This window comes from Dama dama, chromosome 32, assembly GCF_033118175.1.
Source record: "Dama dama isolate Ldn47 chromosome 32, ASM3311817v1, whole genome shotgun sequence".
Classification (NCBI taxonomy): Eukaryota; Metazoa; Chordata; class Mammalia; order Artiodactyla; family Cervidae; genus Dama; species Dama dama.
The window spans coordinates 42834547-42854291 of NC_083712.1; the positions used below are offsets into that span (position 1 = coordinate 42834547).

Here is a 19745-nt window from a genome sequence, read left to right on the forward strand (position 1 = left end):
GGCCTGGAGAATTCCATGGACGGTATAGTCCAAGGGGTCACTAAGAGTCAGACATGACTGCACGACTTTCACTTTCATAGCTATTACAAAATATTAAATATATTCCCTATGCTGTACAATGTACCCTCAGTAACTTATTTATCCTATACATAGTAGTTTGTTAATTCTCTTACCCCATCATGTGGCTCCCCCCTTCCTTCTTCCCACTGGTAACCATGAGTTTGTACTCTATATCTGTGACTCTGCTTCCTTTTTGTTATAGTCACTAGTTTGTTGTATTTTTTTAGATTCCTCATATAAGTTATATCATACAGTATTTGCCTTTCTCTGACATATTTCACTAAGCATAATGCCCTCCAAGTCCATCCATCCATGTTGCCTGCCTTTTAAAGAGCAACTGGCTGCTTGGAGTGGTCTGAGTAACTTGCCCTAAAGTCCCAGAGGTAGTCAACAGCAGTACCTGGATTTAAAATCCTTCTGAACTTACTAGTATGCTACTTTTAGCTACATATTAAAAACTTGTACTCAAAAACAGCTGCTGGGGTTTGAACATCAGATCATTATCCACTTAAAAGCCTGTGACTTTGGGATGAAGACTTTTTCTCTCTGTGCTTCAGTCTTATCTGTACAATGGAGATAATAATAACGCAGTCCAATTTGTAGGGTGGCCTTGAGGATTGGATGAGGAAACCTAAGTACAGAATTTAGTGTCACTCACTTACAAGGGTCCGTCTTCCCTGGTGGCTCAGATGGTAAAGCATCTGCCTGCAATGCAGGAGACCTGAGTTCGATCCCTGGGTTGGGAAGATCCCCTGGAAAAAGAAATGGCAACCCACTCCAGTATTCTTGCCTGGAAAATCCCATGGTGAGAGGAGCCTGATAGGTTATAGTCCATAGGGTCGCAAAGAGTTGGACACGACCAAGCGACTCCACTTCTTTTCTAGTCAAGACTATGGTTTTTCCAGTAGTCATATATGGATTTGAGGGTTGGACTATAAAGAAAGCTGAGCACCAAAGAATTGATGCTTTTGAACTGTGGTGTTGGAGAAGACTCTTGAGAGCCCCTTGTCAGCAAGGAGATCAAACCAGTCCATCCTAAAGGAGATCAGTCCTGGGTGTTCATTGGAAGGACTGAGGGCTGAAGCTGAAGCTCCAATACTTTGGCCACCTGATGCGAAGAACTGACTCACTGGAAAAGACCCTGATGCTGGGAAAGATTGAAGGCAGGAGAAGAGGATTACAGAGGATGAAAAGGGTGGATGGCATCACCAACTCGATGGCAGTAAGTTTGAGCTAGCTCCAGGAAGTGGTGATGAACAGGGAAGCCTAGTGTACTGCAGTCCATGGGGTCACAGAGTTGGACACGACGGAGAGACTGAACTGAACTGACTGACTTTTTAAGCACTCTGTCACTCTGTAAAGTTAGCTATCATCTTCAGATTGCCTTTGATACTTTATCCCTGCTTGAGTAATAACACACACACACACACACCTTTGTCTGCTAATATGTTGCCCTCGAACTGAGAAACTCAATAATCAAATCGAATCATGATGCCAAGCAGGTAGGAGATGAAGGATTAACAGGCTGAGAGATAGTCTAATATTTCCGCCCGTTACTGGATGAACCTGCAGTTTTGCGTTACACTATTAGATTTCCCCCCGCTCTTAATTTTTTTAAAAGGGGAAGCGGAGGTTGTCACGCCTAGGGACTACAGGTGTGATTTATCATTCTCAATATGAGCCCAGGAGTCTCCAGACCAGGGGAGGGATTGCAGCCGGAAAAGCCGCAGGCCCAGGGTAATTCTTGTAAACCGTCCCTAAATCCATTCTAGCGGCGGTGGGGGGTGGGGATCGGGAAATTCCCCCACTTCAAAGTCTAGGAAGCGTGGTCAGGCTGACCCCGGGGCGGGTGAGGAAATCCCCATCTTCCTCGTCCCAGAAAGCGCTCAGGTAGGAATCGCAGGTCTAGAGCACACGGGGGCGTTTTCCCCGGGGTCGGTCACCGGGCAGGGGCGGTGACGTCTGGGCCGGCGGCCCCTTTAAGGCCGCGACCCACGTGTCCCGTGACGTCAGAGCAGGAAGTGTTTGAGGAAGTGGCGCCCTTCTGGCGGCTCCTAGGGCCCCGCACGTTCATGTCTTCGGGGCGGCGCCCGCGCCCCGCCGCCAGGTGAGTGCCTCGGGCTGGCGCCCCCGGTGTCACCCGCCCCCAGTCTCCGAGGCTCCCAGACACGCGCATGACCGGCCCCGAGTCCCAGGCTTCCCGGGAGGGGAGGGCTGGGAGGCCCCGGCGGGGTGGTGCCAGGCAGGGGCCCGGGACGCGGCGGTGATTCGTCGGAGCCTCGGGGGGCTGAGCGGGTAGGCGGCGGGGCGGGGGCTCAGGCCGGGGATCCCCTGGTAGGTCCTGGGCGCGGGGGCGTCTTGTTCTGGGCGGGACCCGTCCCCCTATTGCTTCCATACAGCTTCGGGGTGGGGTGGGGGGGCTGCGGAAGACAGGACTTGGCTTCCCAAACGAAAATCAGACCCAGCCACCTGCTTTTATGTTCGGAGATGAAAAATCAGTTCCGATTTTTCTTTCCCATCGAAGCGCTGTGGCATCTCTTAACCTTGTCCATCTTCTCGAGTCCCACTTTTCCTTAACCATCACCTTTTGTCCCCCCCGCTCCACATTGTTTGCAGCGTTAGCCGGACTTCAGTATGAGCTGGTCACCTTCCCTACCAACCCAGACATGTGGGGCCTGGGAAATGAAAGAGCGGCTTGGGACAGGGGGATTTGGGAACGTCATCCGATGGCACAATCAGGTAGGCTATGTGCTGCTGGGAGGAGCCGGGGTGCGGCACGGTTGGGGGGTGCAGACTAAGTCTCCCCCACCCTGTAAATGGGACTCATCTTGGCCCTGGGCTTCTTGGGAGAGAAAGGGCCTGGGAAGGCCCTAAGCTGACTCTAGGTTAGTGGTCTCCAAGTTTTACTGACTATATCACCTAAATAAATAGTTTAAAAAAAGTTTAAGTTTTTAGCTGCAAATATATATTTAAAAAATTACCTATCTTTGCTAACCTATTATCACCTACTAATGTATTGTGTACTAATGTATTAGATGTTATGAAACATGCAAACATGTTTTCATACTTTAGAAAAGTCTAAAGTGTGAAAATATTTTTAAATGTTTTAAAAGTTAATTTAAAAAACATTTTAAATACTTACCAGTTATGGGGTCTTCCCAGTGTTGTTTGCAATACCTCACAGCAAGAGTTATACACAAGCACACGAAAATGAGAATTATTGTTGAGGATGGTGGGTGAACATGCGCGTTTCAAGTAATTTTTGTAATTTTGAATTTTGGGGGCCGATTTTACATCTCATAGATCCTCTTTGCTTTCTTAATGTCTTTGACACATGAATTCTTCACCCCACAAGTGTTAGGGCTTCCATATTCCTGTTTGTCCTGGTGTTACATGCACTGAAATTCTCCACAAGAATCTCTTTAAGCCACTCATCCATTTTATGAGAGTCCTTTTATTAAAATCCTGGAATGCAAAATCAAGTGGGCCTTAGGAAGCATCACTACGAACAAAGCTAGTGGAGGTGATGGAATTCCAGTTGAGCTATGTCAAATCCTAAAAGATGATGCCGTGAAAGTGTTGCACTCAATATGCCAGCAAATGTGGAAAACTCAGCAGTGGCCACGGGACTGGAAAAGGTCACTTTTCATTCCAATCCCAAAGAAAGGCAATGCCAAAGAATGCTCGAACTGCTGCACAACTACACTCATCTCACACGTTAGCAAAGTATTGCTCAAAATCCTCCAAGTCAGACTTCAACAGTACGTGAACCATGAACTTGCAGATGTTTAAGCTGGATTTAGAGAAGGCAGAGGAACCTGAGATCTAATTGCCAACATCCATTGGATCATCAAAAAAGCAAGAGAGTTCCAGAAAAACATCTACTTTTGCTTTATTGACTATGCCAAAGCCTTTGACTGTGTGGATCACAACAAACTGTAGAAAATTCTTCAAGAGATGGGAATACCAGACCACCTGACCTGCCTCCTGAGAAATCTGTATGCAGGTCAAGAAGCAACAGTTAGAACTAGACATGGAACAACAGACTGGTTTCAAATTGGGAAAGGAGTACGTCAAGGCTGTATATTGTCACCATGCTTATTTAACTTATATGCAGAGTACATCATGAGAAATGCTGGGCTGGATGAAACACAAGCTGGAATCAAGATTGCCAGGAGAAATATCAATAACCTCAGTTATGCAGATGATTCCACCCTTATGGCAGAGAGTGAAGAAGAACTAAAGAGCCTCTTGATGAAAGTGAAAGAGGAGTGAAAAAGTTGGCTTAAAGCTCAATATTCAGAAAACTAAGATCATGGCATCTGGTCCCATCACTTCCTGGCAAATAGATGAGGAAACAGTGAGAGACTTTATTTTTGGGGGCTCCAAAATCACTGCAGATGGTGACTGCAGCCATGATATTAAAAGATGCTTGCTCCTTGGAAGAAAAGTTATGACCAACCTAGATAGGGGCTTCCCTGGTAGCTCAGACGGTAAAGCGTTTGCCTACAATGTGGGAGACCGGGATTCGATCCCTGGGTTGGGAAGATCCCCTGGAGAAGGAAATGGCAACCCACTCCAGTATTCTTGCCTGGAAAATCCCATGGACTGAGGATCCTGGTAGGCCACAGTCCATGGGTCGCAAAGAGTCGGACACGACTTAGCGACTTCACTTCACTTCAGACAGCGTATTCAAAAGCAGAGACATTAGTTTGCCAACAAAGGTCCGTCTAGTCAAAGCTGTGGTTTTTCCAGTAGCCATGTATGGATGTGAGACTTGGACCATAAAGAAAGCTGAGCGCCAAAGAATTGACATTTTTGAACTGGGTGTTGGAGAAGACTCTTGAGAGACACTTGGACTGCAAGGAGATCCAACCATTCCATCCTAAAGGAGATCAGTCCTTAATATTCTTTGGAGGGACCGATCCTAAAGCTGAAACTCCAATACTTTGGCCACCTGATGCAAAGAACTGACTCATTTGAAAAGACCCTGATGCTGGGAAAGATTGAAGGCAGGAGGAGAAGAGGTTGCCAGAGGATGAGATCGTTGGATGGCATCACCGACTCAATGGACATGAGTTTGAGTAAACTCTGGGAGTTGGTAATGGACAGGGAACCCTGGCATGCTGCAGTCCATGGGGTTGCAAAGAGTAGGACACGGCTGAGCAGCTGAACTGAACTTACTAAAATCGGATGATACTCTCCATATTTCTCCATAAGTGGGGCACTTGGAACCTCCGGCGTGTCCCCACCTGCCCCTGTCCGCCCCTGCCGGTGGAAGGCCCGTTGTCCTTGGGATCCCCCGAGTGTTAGAAGTGACATGGGACCTGACACGCTGTGAGTCGGTGCTGCACAGTTAATAGCAGGAAAGCTTCATTTCCTGTGTATGTTTTTTTGGATTCCTGTCTTGAGTAACCCCTGCCTATACTGAGTTTGGAGATCTCTGCTCGGGGGAACCCTCTCTCACCCTATAGCTAATACTAGCTTCTTGACCCAAAATTCAGATACACTGAAGCCCTTGAGTGAAGGTACCCACTTTTTAATCAAGGGCCTCTAGCATCTTTCTGGACTTGAAGAGATGGCGTATTTCACACGGATTCCCAGGAGCCTGGCTGCAGCCAGCAGGAAGAGTCATGCCGGCCTCTGGCCAGTCACAGCAGAGGTCATCTCAGACCCCCACCCTCCCCTATCAGCTGGAAGACGTGGAACTCTGAATGGGTGGAGCAGCCCCTGGAGGAACGTAGGGGCCAGAGGACAGTCCCGCAGATGGTAGTTCTCACAGTCACCTGGGAAACTCCCGATTCCAGCAAACCCCACGGCTGGGGGGCAGGGGGGTGGGGGGTGCAACCAGAGCCTTGGCATCAGGACGGAAGAGCTAGCTCCTTCCTCAGTTCAGTTCTCTCCGTCGTGTCTGACTCTTTGTGACCCAGTGGACTGCAGCATGCCGGGCCTCCCTGTCCATCACCAACTCCTGGAGCTCAGCTCCTTCCTCAGCCCTACACAGACCCGGGCCGGGCGCTTTCAGACGGGCCGAGGCCTTCAGAGTCTCGGCTCCAGCCCGCGTCCCGAGGCAGCCACATCTCGGGTGGGCCACTGTCTGCCGTCTCCACCCCCGAGGGCCCCCATGGGCTCTCTGGGCTTGGGGTATGGTTGTTAGATGGAGGCTGTTTCTGGCTTTATAGCTGCGAGCCCGAGAGAGAGAGAGAGAGAGTGTGTGTGTGTCTTCTATTTCAAGTTTCTTCTCCTGCTCAAAAACCTTATTTAAAAAAAAAACGAACTGAAAGCCAAGCTCTCCTCCCGCCGTCTGGGGCCCCTGCCCTCCCTGCCTGTCCCCTCCGGGCTCCAGCAGGTCAGTCAGAGGCCCACCGCCGGTCGGGGGTCGGTTCTCCCGGAGCTCCTCAGCCTCCTGCGCGGCCCCTGCATCTGCGGAGGAGGGTGCCTGTCAGCCCGGACCCTGTCTGCCTTTGGGGCTGTTTCAGTTCCCTCACGGAAACTCTATGTTGTGCATGTATTGGGTACACAAGAGTCAGCCACTGTTTGATGAAGGCCTTTTTTGGAAAAAGGAAAGCACCGTTAATCAAGCATTATAAACGTAAGCTCCCAACTATGGTCATTGTGACCTGGTAGAGGGACCCCAGGGCGGTGGGACCTTACACCGGGGCCCGGGTCTGGGGGTCTGGAAGGCTGCCCTGGGGGGCATCGCCTGGCAGGAGGAAGAAGCAACCTGAGAGTTGGTGGGTGCTGGCCGGGTGGGGAGGATGGGAAGAGGGTCCAGGCTGAGGGGGTGGCTTGTTCCGAGCCCTTGCCAAGGGTGGGTCCTGGCCAGCAGGTGTGAGCAGGTGGGCTGAGAGGGGAGCCGGGGGCAAAGGAGGCTGACATGCAGAAGGTGGGTGCCGCTGCAGGGATCCCCGCTTTGGGTGGGGGGGACACATGGGAAGGGGCCCAGGCAGTGCTGGGCAGGGCAGTCAGCTCCCAGCCAAAAAACGCCCTGACTTCTATGGGGTAACAACTCCCACCCGGCTTATTTCAAACCGCTGGCAACTTGACCACGTTTCTCTCCAAATTCCTGGATATTAGCCGTCAGCTCTTGGGGTCTGGTACTGGGACCCCACTGGTCCTGCCCCGTCCACTGGGGAGACCAGTTATGAGGTCTCTGGAGTACTCCAGGCATGAGACTGGATGAGGCTGATGGTTGTGGAGGGGGTAGATTTAAGAGCTGTTTTCAGGGTGACAGTCGGCAGGAGGTAGGGGTGGGGTGGACATGAGGGGCTGGCGGGAGGCGTCCAGCGTTCGCAGGTGTGTGGTGAGCACTTAGCCGTGCCCTGGCTCAGTCTGGGAAGCACTCCAGGTCCTCCCGGGCTGGTCCCCCCATCGGGGAAATCCCTGGGCTGCTCTGGGTACTCAGGGGAGGGTCTTTCATCAGTGTTCACTGTCAGAACACGAGTGGCGTGTTCTCTGGGAGATCCCCTTGTGTTCTGAGCCTCTGGAGGAAGGCAGCCAGGAGAGAGGGGTGGCTGTGTGACTCCAGTCGGGCAGAGCCATGGATTCTAGTGGGTGTGACAGCTATGCATGTTTGCCTAACACGCCACGTACCTTGTCCATAGAGAGAATACTTGTACTTCCTCAGAGGAAGTCACATGCGAGAGCCTAAGCGTTGGCACCCTCACTGGGATGAGAGACACCTAATGATCAGACCCACATTTGTGGAGAACGCTCCGCGTGCCTGCATGGGTTTCACCTGCTTTGTCTCCAGCCAGCATGGCAGAAGTACTGTTGTTCTGACTCCCATTCTGTAACCGAGGAAACTGAAGTGTAGGGAGGTTAACCCCTTCCCAAAGAGGCTGAGCTAGTAGGTAAAGGAGCCAGAATCTTCTGAACCTCTTCCTCTTTGAATCCCAGCCTCACGCCTCATCCACTGGCTTGTGTGGCCTCTCCAAGGTGGGGATCCAAGGTCAAGGACACCCCCAGAAAGGCTCAGTTTTGTCCACCGTCAGTCTTAAACTGTTTTGAAGCACTATAGTGAAAACCCGCCTTTGGATGACAAAATATGTAGGTCTTCCTTGCTAAGCAGAGACCCCGAAAATGAGTATCTCTGAGGGAGGAGGGACAATGGAACAAATGACCCCACCCGCTTCCCTGAGGTTTTTTGCTTTTCTTAACAAGCATGGGCTTCGACAGTCCCTGTTGTGTGGATACTGTCTTAAATCTTCAGCCCAAGTACTGTCTAGATGGGCTGGTATTTTCAATAGGATGTTTTGTTAGACACAAAGGAAGAAGGAGAAGAGGAGGTGACCTCAGTGACCTCAGCTGCAACTCCTTCCAGGACTGAGAGCTTGCATCACACGCACCCGGGCTCGGGTCCCGGCTCTGGTGTGGGCAGCTTCGGGGCTTTGCGCCACAACCTCCCACGTGGATTTGGAAGAAGCTAAGATGTTGGTCCCTTCTGCTGTCAGCCTGTTTGGGCCGGAAGCCTCCAGAGCACCTTGCAGATACAAGCACTGGCATCCTGAGTCAGGCGAGTGAGATGTCCCAGGGCGCCTTGCTAATGCCACATCCTCCGTGCGCTGCGATGGGAAAGGCTGCAAAGTGCTGCCTGATCCCTGTGGATACACTGGTCACCGCCCAAGAAGTCGGGCCAGCTCTCCCTGGCCCCTCACTGGACGACACCACGCTCGCTGTAGCCTGTCTGTGTGTCTTCAGGTCTTACAGGCTTTGAGCGCTGGCCTGAGCCATCAGGGGTCCATCTTTTTGTTGGACTTTGTGTGCTCACGCTCTAGTCGAGGGAATGAAATGAACACTCGGGAACATGTCAGATAGGTGTAAACACGAGCACCAGATCGTGCGGAAATCATCACGGCTCCTGTTCAGTGAGGATGTCACTGCCACGTGTTCTGGGTGCCTTACCCACACTGCCTCCTGCGTGCTGGGGCGTGATAGGCGATTCTCAAGCAGGATTTGACAGGAGGTGGGGTGTTCCTGCCTGGAGAATCCCGTGGACAGAGGAGCCTGGCAGGCTTCAGTCCGTAGGGTCGCACAGAGTCGGACAGGCCTGAAGGGACTTGGCACAGAGCTGCCAAGTGTGGGGGGAGCAGAGGCGGCAGGTCGGGTGGGGAGAGGAAGTAGCCCCCGAGGGTCAGACGCTCCGTCTCATTTGACCGACAGCACCAGAAGGGGTACGGTCACCCCCACCTTGTGGACAAAGACCCAGAGGCTTAAGTAATGAGCTGGAGGTCGCACAGTCACCAGGTGATCTGACCTGCTTCCTTCCGGGCCCCTGTGGGTGGGCCTGGAGGCGAAGGCAGTGGGCGGGGTCAGCTGGCTCCCTGTGGACCAGTTGAGCCAGGGGCGGGGCCGCAGCCAGACCTCAGCCTTCTGACTCTGGGGGATGCTTTCTCTGGGGCCCTCCTTCCTGAAACACTCGTCTGGGAGGGGGGATCCGAGAAGGAACATGGAAGGTGTTTGCAGTCCCCCTCTTAGACCACAGAGGCCTGTTGAGTGGTTGCCTTGGTAACAGGAGGTGACTTCATGACCCGAGGGTGTGGACAGACCCCTTGGCTTTCTGTTTGTGGCCCCCCAGCCATCAGAAAAAGGCTGCCACTGGCCTTTGGCTTGTTTCTCCTGTAGTGCTGTCCAGGGGTCCCAGGAGTCTGGGGGAGCCTGTCCCCCAAGCTGCCCTCACTTCAGGGTACACTCACCTTTGTACACAAAAGGCAAAAAGGTCGCAGAGACTGGAAGGACCTTTGTAATCAACTCCCTTCCATGGAGACACCATCCTGGGCCCCTTTCTCCATTTTCTCCAGAGACACTGCTTTTAAATTTTGTCTCAACTCCCTAGGAGTTGGGTACCGAGATGGTTCTGGCCAAGTCTGGGATTCCAGAGAACTGAGCTGAGACTGGGAGATTGCAGGACAAATAGAGCGTCATCCATGCCCTGACGTGTTGTTGCTGCTGGAGGAAACACCCCCAGAGTTTCAAAATCAACTTCCTACAGTCTGTTCATGATTAATTGAATTTTGCTTTTCAGAGAAAGTACGTGTTTAGCCACAGAAGGTCCTTCTGACTGGGTTTCTTGTTTCAAGTGAAAGATCAGTCCTGGAAAGACGGGAATGTTCTAGAGTACTTCCTAGAGGGTCACAGGGTACGACATGTCTGTGTCTGTGTGGGACCCTCAGGCCTGGGAAGGCAGGGTTTCCCCTGGCACTGCAGGGCCAGGTTGAGCTGCCCACTCAGCATTGGGGCCTGTGCCCACTTAACCCCATGTGTGTTCCACGTTCACGTACGAAATTCACTCTTTAGGTTGAGTTTGACTGTTCTTCAGTATTGAATACCAGTCTTCAGTATTGGGGTCTATTAGTGGATTCTGGGATGGGCCAGGAGATGGCTGTGTGTGAGCTCCGGTATTTGCGTTGGGCAGCAAATTACAGCTATCTGCAATCACCCAGTGTATAGACAGATGGATTCTATAAAAGATCTTCTAAGTCATGTAATGTCTACTCTTTGGGTTTGACTTCTCTGTCATTTTTTTTTTTTTTTTTTCAAAAAAATTGACAAAGGTTGAAATGAAAAAAAGCTTCAATCATTTATTTTCTTTCTTACTTTGGCTTTGCTGTGCTGTGTCTTTGCTGCTGCTCGGCCTTTTCTCTCGTTGCAACAAGTGCAGGCTGCCCTTCATGGCTGCCCTTCGTGGCCTTCATGCCCGCCATGCGTGCCCTTCATGCAGGAGCTTTTCTCATTGCAGAGCACAGGCTCTGGGCACACGGCCTTCAGTAGTTGTGCGTCGTGGGCTCTAGAGCACAGGCTCAGTCGTGTGGTACACGGCTTAGTGGCTCCACGCCATGTGGAATCTTCCAGGACCAGGGATCGAACCTGGTGTCCCCCACACTGCAAGGCAGATCCTTAACCGCTGGTCCACCAGGGAAGCCCTATCCGTCATCCTCATGAAGGAAGCGTACTGTTTATGCTCGGGAGACTAGTGATCCCTCCCAAGGTGTCTGCGTCCTAACCCCCTGAGCCTGTGAAGGTGTTAGGTTACGCTGCAGAGGGAAATCAACGTTGCTCATCAGCTGACCTTAGTTGGGAAGCTCATCCTGGGTGATCTGGGTGGACTCAGTGTGACCACGAGGGTCACTGAAAGTGATGGGAGACTGGAGAGTCAGTGTCAGCAGCGCAGCCGCAAAGGCTGGACTGGTCACTGCTGGCTTGGAGCTGGAGGAAGGGGCTGTGGGCCACAGGTTGCAGGCAGACCCCGGTTTCTAGGGCGGACATGAAGGGCATTCTTCCCTAGGGCCTCTGGAGAGGATGTGCCCGCCATCAGCTTGATTTCAGTCCTGTGAGACTCTTGCCAGACTTCTGCACCTCCAGAACCATCAGGAACTAAGTTGGTGTCGTTTTAAGCCAGCAAGCTGGTGGCAGTTTCTTGTAGCAGCAATAGAAAACAAGTGCGTGGTCGTGTATGTGAAAGTAGGTGCAGATTTTTATAAACTCGAGGAGACGTTCTGCAGTAACAAACCATGAGTTGCAATATCTTCTACTGAACGGTTGCTTAAAACAACCGTCCATCTCAACATCACATGCTCAGCAGACACTCCCAGCGGCCTGACCTCCCTCTGCAGCGTGGCCATCCGTCCCCTCTCGTTGCTGGAGCTCGGGTTTCTGTGCGATCCCGCCCACCTGCAAACAAGCTTCCAGACATGCATCGGGATGGCTGTTGGTGGAGTTACCAGAGAACTGGGGAAAAAAAAAAAACGAGTCTGAACCGTAACGGGAAGTGAAACTCGAAAGCAGATTCGAATCAGTTTGAGAGCAGGGGATTTGGGAAGTTCCTGCTGCAGAGGGTGGAAAGTCTCGTGCGATGTAACGCAGTCTGGTTGTTTGTCGATGAAAGAAATCGTGGCCTCTTGACACCCCAACTCTTGAGCAGTGCTAGCTGGATGTCCAGCCAGGGTCGCTCGTCCAGCTGTCCTGGTGGGTTCAAGAGCAGCAGGATGCCAGTTTTTGAAAGAGGTCAGCTCTTCTTCAAGGGCACCTCCGAATCCTGGCCAGAGATCGGGGTTCTAACGGCGCAGTAAGTGGACGCGGTGGCAGAGCCTGGCTGTCAGCACCTGCTGCCATGGGCGATGCCGGGGAGCATGGCTCAGAGCAGCCGTGGGCCGTCAGAGTGAGCCTTCGAAACACTGCCAGGCAAGGGGCCATCACAGAAAGCCACATCTTGTACGATCCTCTTTATGTGAAGCATCCAGACGGCTAAGTCTGTAGAGGCAGCGTGTGGATGGGTGCTTGTCTAGGCCTGGGGGTAGGGATTTCTTTGGGAGATGATGAGTATGTTCTCTTTTAAAATAATTAACTAATTAGTCCCTTGGACTGCAAGGAGATCCAACCAGTCCATCCTAAAGGAAATCAGTCCTGAATATTCATTGGAAGGACCGATGCTGAAGCTGAAATTCCAGTACTTTGGCCACCTGATGCGAAGAGCTGATTCGTTTGAAAAGACCCTGATGCTGGGAAAGATTGAAGGCGGGAGGAGAAGGGGACGACAGAGGATGAGATGGTTGGATGGCATCACTGACTTGATGGACATGAGTTTGAGCAAGCTCTGGGAGTTGGTGATGGACAGGGAGGCCTGGCGTGCTGCAGTCCATGGGGTTGCAAAGAGTTGGACACGACTGAGCAACTGAACTGAACTGAACTGAGTGAACTGGGTCTTAGTTGCAACACTTGAGATCTTCAGTCTTGGTGTGGCATGCGGGACCTTTACTTGCAGCATGTGAAGCTGTTAGTTGTGGCATGTGGGGTCTAGAGCCCCGACCAGGGACGGAACCCTGGCCCTCGGCACCACGAGCCCCGAGTCCTAGCCACTGGACCACCAGGGAGGTCCTGGTGAGCGTGTTCTAAAACTGACTGCGGCTTTGGCCACGTGATTCTGAGTGTGCCCCAGACCATCAGCGTGTGTGCTTTCCATGGATGAGTTGAATGGTGTGTGAATGATACCTCAGTAGAGCTGTTGAAAAAAAAAAAAGAGTAAGCATATAAGCTGACTGCGTGACTGAGGCTTAACCACAGCCGCATGGGGACTTACTTGATAGAAGCCACTTGGGAGAGTGCCCTGGGGGTGCTGGAAGTATCTGCTTCTGGCCTTGGACCCGGCACGGTCAAAAGATGCCTCCACCTCATTCCCGAAGCTTTCATTTGTGAGTGTCGGTTTTAGGGATGGGTCTGCTAACCATGGAGTCAGGCGTCCTCATGGACACCGTCTGTCTCTTGTCTGCGTGCGTGTGTGCTAAGTCGCTTCAGTCCTGTCCAACTCTCTGCGACCCTGTGGGCAGCAGCCCGCCAGGCTCCTCTGTTCATGGGATTTCCCAGGCAAGAACGCCGGAGTGGGTTGCCATCTCTTCCTCCAGGGGATCTTCCCCACCGAGGGATCAAACCCAGGTCTCTCACGTCTCCTGCATGGGCAGGCGGGTTCTTTACCACTAGCACCACCTGGGGAGCCCTGGCTCCAACTGTCCTTTTCTCCCAGGTGGGCCCTTGGTCTGCAGGGATCGTGGCTGGACTGGTGGACCTGTGACCTCGATGCACGTCTGCCACCCTGAGGAAGCACGTGTCCCTGGGGGCCTTGCCACTACCTCAACGTGCATCCGTTGAGTCCCAATCTGGACCGAATGAATTCCTGCACTTATAAAACTTAGGATTCCTCGTAACGCATGTTTTCATAAGCAAAGAAAATGGTCCAATGGGGCCTCTAGGATTCCCATCTTTCATTTGGGCACCAGTGGAATTTTGGTACCATTCTGAAACCTTTTCTTGCTGGATTTCTCCTCTGCCTACCCTGCAGGTCAGGGCTGGTCCCAGGGCGTATGGGCTCTTAGGGGGCTCACACCGCAGGGGCCTGGGACCCGCCGGGTGGGGCGGAGGTCGGCTCACTCGCTGATGGCAGGGCCGGCCGGCTGCTGCTCCCAGAGCTGTGGCCGAGGCTGCTGCTGTCCCTCGGCCGTCCTGGGAGCCCTGGGGGCCCAGGAGGGGGCAGCCATGGGCTCTCCTGGGTGCTGCCTGGACACCCAGGGGGAGGGAAGTGTTAATCTTGGGGACCCAGGCCATCTGTCTTTCACAAGAATTGTAGTGATTCCCTCCTTCCCGTTCACGAAGCTTCCACGGAGGGTACTATGTCAGTTATTGCATTAGAGGTTAAACTCCTGAGGATGGACAGGCCTATAGTTTAACAGAGGAAAGGGGAAGTAACCATGTGACCCTGCAGAAAATAAGTCTTTGGCGGGTAAGTGCCGTGAAGGAGTGCCCTCTTGAGACAGGAGGGCAGGAGTCCCTGCCGTGGGGGGCACCCGGGCCTTGCCCCAGAGCAGAGACCAGAGGGCACAGGCCGGGCCAGCGGTCTGACCCTGACTGGGCATCGGAGGCCTGGGGTGGAGTCGCAGGAGGAGGATGGAAAGGTGGGTTGGAGCCCAGCTTTAAGGAGTTTTAAATGCCAGCGGTGCCTGCGTGGGTCCACCCCCAGGCGTGTTGCCCAGTGCCTGCTAAGGGCTGGACGCTGCTAGGGGCTCAGCTCCAAGGCACCCCCTAGAAGGTTGGTGTCAGTGTTCCCACTGTACAGATAGAGAAGCTGAGCCAGAGCCCATGGTCTGCCCAGCGTCACAGAGCTGGTAAGCGGCTGTGTTGGGATTTGAATCAGCATGTGTTCCGTGTCCTATACCAGGCTTGCCTTCTCTCTGGAGAGAGAGACAGCGCCCCCCGCCGCCCGCCCCCAGTGGGAGAAACATGAAACCTGAAGCCAGGGCGTTAACCTTTAGGCTGAAGCTCAGGGAAGTGCCTTTTGCTTGGGTCCAAGGTCAAGTCCAGTAGTGCCACGGGGTCAAGGAATGAGGATTCTCTTGGGCAGAAATGGTCCAAAGAGATCTCGAGGGGGAGGTGGGGACGGAGCAAAGCCTGGGTGCAGACGTGGGGTGCATAGAGATGAGCAGGGGCAGGCTGGGAGGCGGGCTGGAGGGGACTCGGGGACATCTGTTAGGCAGGCCTGCTGCCGGCCTCGGGAGCCTGGAGCTGAGCGCGGGCTGTGTGCTGTGCCCAGAGGTGACGGCTGTGGGTTTGGCCCTTGGCTGTCTCTGATCATCCGCGCGTCCTCTGCAGGAGACGGGCGAGCAGATCGCCATCAAGCAGTGCCGGCAGGAGCTCAGTCCCCGGAACCGCGAGCGCTGGTGCCTGGAGATCCAGATCATGAGGAGGTGAGGGCCTGGGCACCAGCATCCTCGGGGCGGGACCGCAGAGGCTCGGGGTGCAGGGGCCAGGGGACCGCAGAGGCTCGGGGTGACCGTGGGGGCTGGGGGACCGCGGCGCTCGGGGTGACCAGTGCGGCTCAGGGGACACTGTAGTGACTCTGGAGGAAGCCAGCTGGGCCTCGGAATCTGGAGCCCCAGCTTTCTGGAAAGAGGCATGAGTCCCAGCGCTGATACCCTGATTCAGGCATCAGGGCCCCAGCCAGACTGTCCAGGCGGGCGGCCGCCGGAGCGTCGGCAGTGGGAGCCCAGCACCCGGCCCCGCCGAGGGCTCTGGGTGGGCTTCTTTTGTTATATGATATAAAGTAGCCGTCACGCCGAGCTTTCCTTTGTCAGCAAAGATCCTTTTTCCCCAGTGTTTCCAGTTGTGAGCTGGTAGGTGAGTCTCCCTGCTGTGAACCTTTTGCCAGAGTCTGTTCCTCCAGGGGGGCCGGGGCGGGATGCTGGGGGACTGCCCTCCCAGCTGGGAAGGCCTGGGGGAGTCACAGCCCAGCGGGGGCTCCCTCCCGACCTTGGGGAAGGGGTGTCTCCTTGTTTGCATGTACACACACACGTACTCACACCACACATGCCACGTGCATACACACCACACACTCTACACGCAGACGCATGCACACACACATGCCACACAGACAGACACACATGCCACAAACACACCACACACACTCCACATACAGATACACACACCACACGTACACACACACAGACACACCCCACATATACACCACACACACACCATACACAGACACTCCACATACAGACACAGATGCAGACACACACACACACCACATGCACAAACGCCACCCACACACCACGCACACACACCCCATCCCCACCCAGTGGCGTGCAGTTGGGAGGCGCGGGGGTCCTGCTGGGGGGCCTCTGAGGAGAACCACGTCCCCCAGGGCCCTTGCAGGGCCAGGGCTCATGGTGCTGACCGAGTGCTGCCGCCGGGGCCCTGGGCGAGGGGCCAGCCGTGCCCTCGCCCCTGCACCCTCCAGACCCTGGCACCTCGAGGCCCTGGGGGGCAGGGGTAGGCCCGGTGTCCGCCCCCCTCACCCGTTCCCCTTCCCCCCTAGGCTGAACCACCCCAACGTGGTGGCCGCCCGGGACGTCCCTGAAGGCATGCAGAGCCTGGCTCCCAACGACCTGCCTCTGCTGGCCATGGAGTACTGCCAGGGCGGGGACCTGCGCAAGGTGAGGCTGCGGGGCCTGGGGCGGGCGCCCAGGGTGGGGGGCAAGGTGAGGCTGCGGGGCCTGGGGTGGGTGCCCTGGGCTGGGGGGCAAGGTGAGGCTGCGGGGCCCTGGGCGGGGTTGGGGGCCACCCAGGGTGGGGCGCGGAGGTCAGGGCAGGGCTTGGCGTGCACGCTGCGGCTGTCCCTTGAGTGATGAGGGAATGCCACCGGTCTGAGTCCAGGGTGGGGCCGGACCAGCCCCAGACAGACCTTCCTCCCCCAGCAGGCAGGGCTGTGTCAGCCCTTCGGTGCCCTATGGTCGCCGTCCCTGTGAGCACAGCTTCTCCCAGACGTGGCCGCCCGGGGTCACGGAGTGGGGCAGGAAGGGACTGAGTCGGCCCTGGCGGGCCGGGCCAGGGACCCAGAGCCGCCGCTGACGCAGCTTCTGGGCTCCGCTCCGTGCCTGCCTTCCCGCCACGTCTGCACATCTCTGTATGGGGCAGTCTGTGTCCCATCTCTGAAACGGTACCATGACCTGCTCTTACTCATGGCCTTGTGAGCAGCCCCGCGATGCAGGGGAAACAGATGGGATCCCCAGTGAAGCGGGGGGCGCATCGTGGCCCAGAGGGGCTGGGTCGCCACAGCTGCAGTGGCAGAGCCCGGGTCTCACCTGCAGGTCCCAGCCGCGGGCCCCGCTCCGTCTGTGAGGACAGTAGTGTGGAGACAGAGCCCGAGGACCGTGCAGGCTCTGGGCAGAAGGTGGCTTTGTATTGCAGAGAGGTTGCCTGTCTGTGCAAACCCGTTACTCCTCACCCCGGAAGAAGGTGCACGGTTATGGGCAGGGATGGGGATGGGGAGGGCAGGACAGCCAGCAGGTGCCCCGTGCCCCCTCGGCCGCTCCCAGAGCCAGCGGCGCCTACTTTCCCGCTGATCTCCTGTCCCCTGCCACTGTTCCTCTGCAGAGGGACTTTCCATGAGGCCCATGTGCCCAAGCGGCCATCTCCCGCCCGGGGGTGTCAGGGCAGGATGTGAGCACAGGCGCTGGCACGGCCCACGGGCAGGGACTGATAGGAGAAACGGGGACTGGACAGCACTTCCGTTTTCCTCACTTATTTTCCTAACCTTTGACAGCCATTGGATTACTAACTACAGCTATTTAGGGAGATAAGGCCGTGTCCCTGAAGCCGAGTGGACACTCCTTGGCGGGCAGCGTGGGCGGTAGGTGGGAGGCGACCAGCTTACGGCAGCGGGGGGCCTCCGACGTCATCTCATGGGCAGCAGGGGAGCTGGGCCACCGGGGAAGACAGTGACACAGACTGGGGCATGATTGACCCGGCCCGGGGTGCAGGGTGGTGTGGCGGAGGCGGGGTGGCGTCCCACGGGGCCTGCGTCCACGCGGTCCCCAGGGGAGATCGGTGGGGGGTGGGGGCGTGCTGCTGTCCCGGTGCCCGGGGTCCATCCTCTCGGTTCCAAGTGGAGTGGCCTGTCTTTCCCTGCTCCTGAACACTCAAAATCCATACTCCTGGACGGGGAGACAGGGTCGGCCAGTGCGTGAGCGAATGTAGAAGCCAGAGCTTATCGGAGGAGTGAGGCGTGTGTGCCGGGTATGGGAGTAGCTCATGGACTTAACATCGGTGCCCCTCGTGTCTGGGAGTTGCTTTCTGAAGTTGAGGCCGGCTTCTCACAGCAGACCGAGCCTCTCGATAAGCTACTGGGGCCAGGAGGTGGACGAGCCTCAGGTGGACTCGCATCCTGAGGCAGTTCCGTCCTGCAGCGGCCGTGGGGGTGGACAGACGCCTTCGGTCTGGCATCTTCACCCATGAACTGGGAAGGCCGCCGATGCTGGCCTCAGAGGTGGGCAGGGCAGGGTGCAGTGAGACGGGGCAGCAAGGCTCCATGGAGCGCATCCACGCAGCTCTCCATCCGCAAAGAGCAGGAGGGCCGTGCGGACTCTGGGTGCAAGCTGGCTTTGTACCGAAACGAGGTTGCCTCCACCCACATCCCCTCACTCCTCCCTAGGGAAGAAGGTGCACGGTTTGGGGCAGGGATGGGGCTTGGGGGGCCGGACAGCCAGGTGACACTGTGTCTGCGCTCGGCCATTCCCAGACCCAGCGTCGTGTGCTTCCCCGTTGCTCTTCTGGCCCTGTCCTGGTGCCAGCACGTGGCGAGTGCTTGCCACGTGGTCCCTGCTGTCGTCCCCACCCAGGGCAAGGGGAAGGGGTCGGAAGGAGGGGTTCAGTGGGTCCCCAGGGCTCTTGGGAGCAGTGGATCAGCAGTGGCTCATCTGGCTGCGCCCGCTTCCCTGAGACTGTGGCTCAGGTGAGGCTCTGAGAACGGGTCAGGGTCGCACACATGAGCACCTCCAGGAGCTCGCAGGCTTCCTTTCTCCTTCCCCACCCGGGCCCCGACCCCGCCAGTCCTGCCGCCCAGCCGCCTGCCCACCCAGGACCCGGGGAGCGCTCATATGGCCTTGGCTTGCAGAGGACCCTTGTGGATAGCACGTTGGTGGCTGGTGACTGCTCCCCCTGACACCTCTCCCCCTTCTCGACAGTACCTGAACCAGTTTGAGAACTGCTGTGGCCTGCGGGAAGGAGCCATCCTCACCTTGCTGAGCGACATCGGTAAACCCCAGCCCCGGACATCTGGCTGTGCCCGCCAGGGATGGGCCTCGCGAGGGCAGAGGGGAGGTGACGGGTCTGCCGGTCTCTGCGGAGGTGGGGTTGGTGGGGACAGACGGTGGCAGGAGACTGGTCGGGGGGCGGTCGACAGGGACTAGTCAGGCGGGCGCTGAACTCAGATTTCCCTTCCTTCCGGACTAATGTGCACAGAGGAGCAAGTTTCCTTTCCCGTTAAAGAGCCCCACTCCCAGCTTTCCCGGCACGGCCAGCGATGGAGTTGGTTGTCCTTTGAATGCATCTCATCCCTTGGCAGTGAATTTTTCCACTGCCTTGTTGGTACTTCTCTTCCTGGCCGAAGGCATAGGAAAAAACGGTGCTCCTTTAAACCCTGTTTAACCCTTGGCGTTCTCCAGGGAGGGTGTTGACGGCCCTCTGAGAAGGCCCGGCTGGCCTGGGCAGCAGGAGCCTGACCTCGGCGTGCAGCGGTCAGATACCACCTCCCCGGCCCTGGCGCCTGCCCTTTTGGGGTAAATCTGCAGGGTTGATGGTGCCAGGTGCCAGTCCGAGATCTGGAGTTGAGAAATAGCCAGGGTTCGTCACTCAATGTTTGC

General features: G+C 55.7%; 1 protein-coding gene across 2 annotated transcripts in view; it reads left to right on the forward strand.

The window, feature by feature from the left end:
- Positions 1-2040: 2040 nt before the first annotated feature.
- Positions 2041-19745, forward strand: part of IKBKB (inhibitor of nuclear factor kappa B kinase subunit beta) — a 51738-nt gene continuing 34033 nt past the window's right edge. Inside the window, exons 1-5 of one of the 2 annotated variants that reach the window (XM_061134870.1) lie at positions 2041-2167; positions 2677-2799; positions 15196-15290; positions 16421-16538; positions 19068-19137. In XM_061134870.1, coding sequence (XP_060990853.1) covers positions 2695-2799; positions 15196-15290; positions 16421-16538; positions 19068-19137 — 388 coding nt within the window. In that variant the 5' untranslated portion in view covers positions 2041-2167; positions 2677-2694. Of the gene's footprint in view, positions 2168-2336; positions 2356-2676; positions 2800-15195; positions 15291-16420; positions 16539-19067; positions 19138-19745 lie in introns of those variants that run through there. The other variant, XM_061134871.1, reaches the window with a different exon arrangement.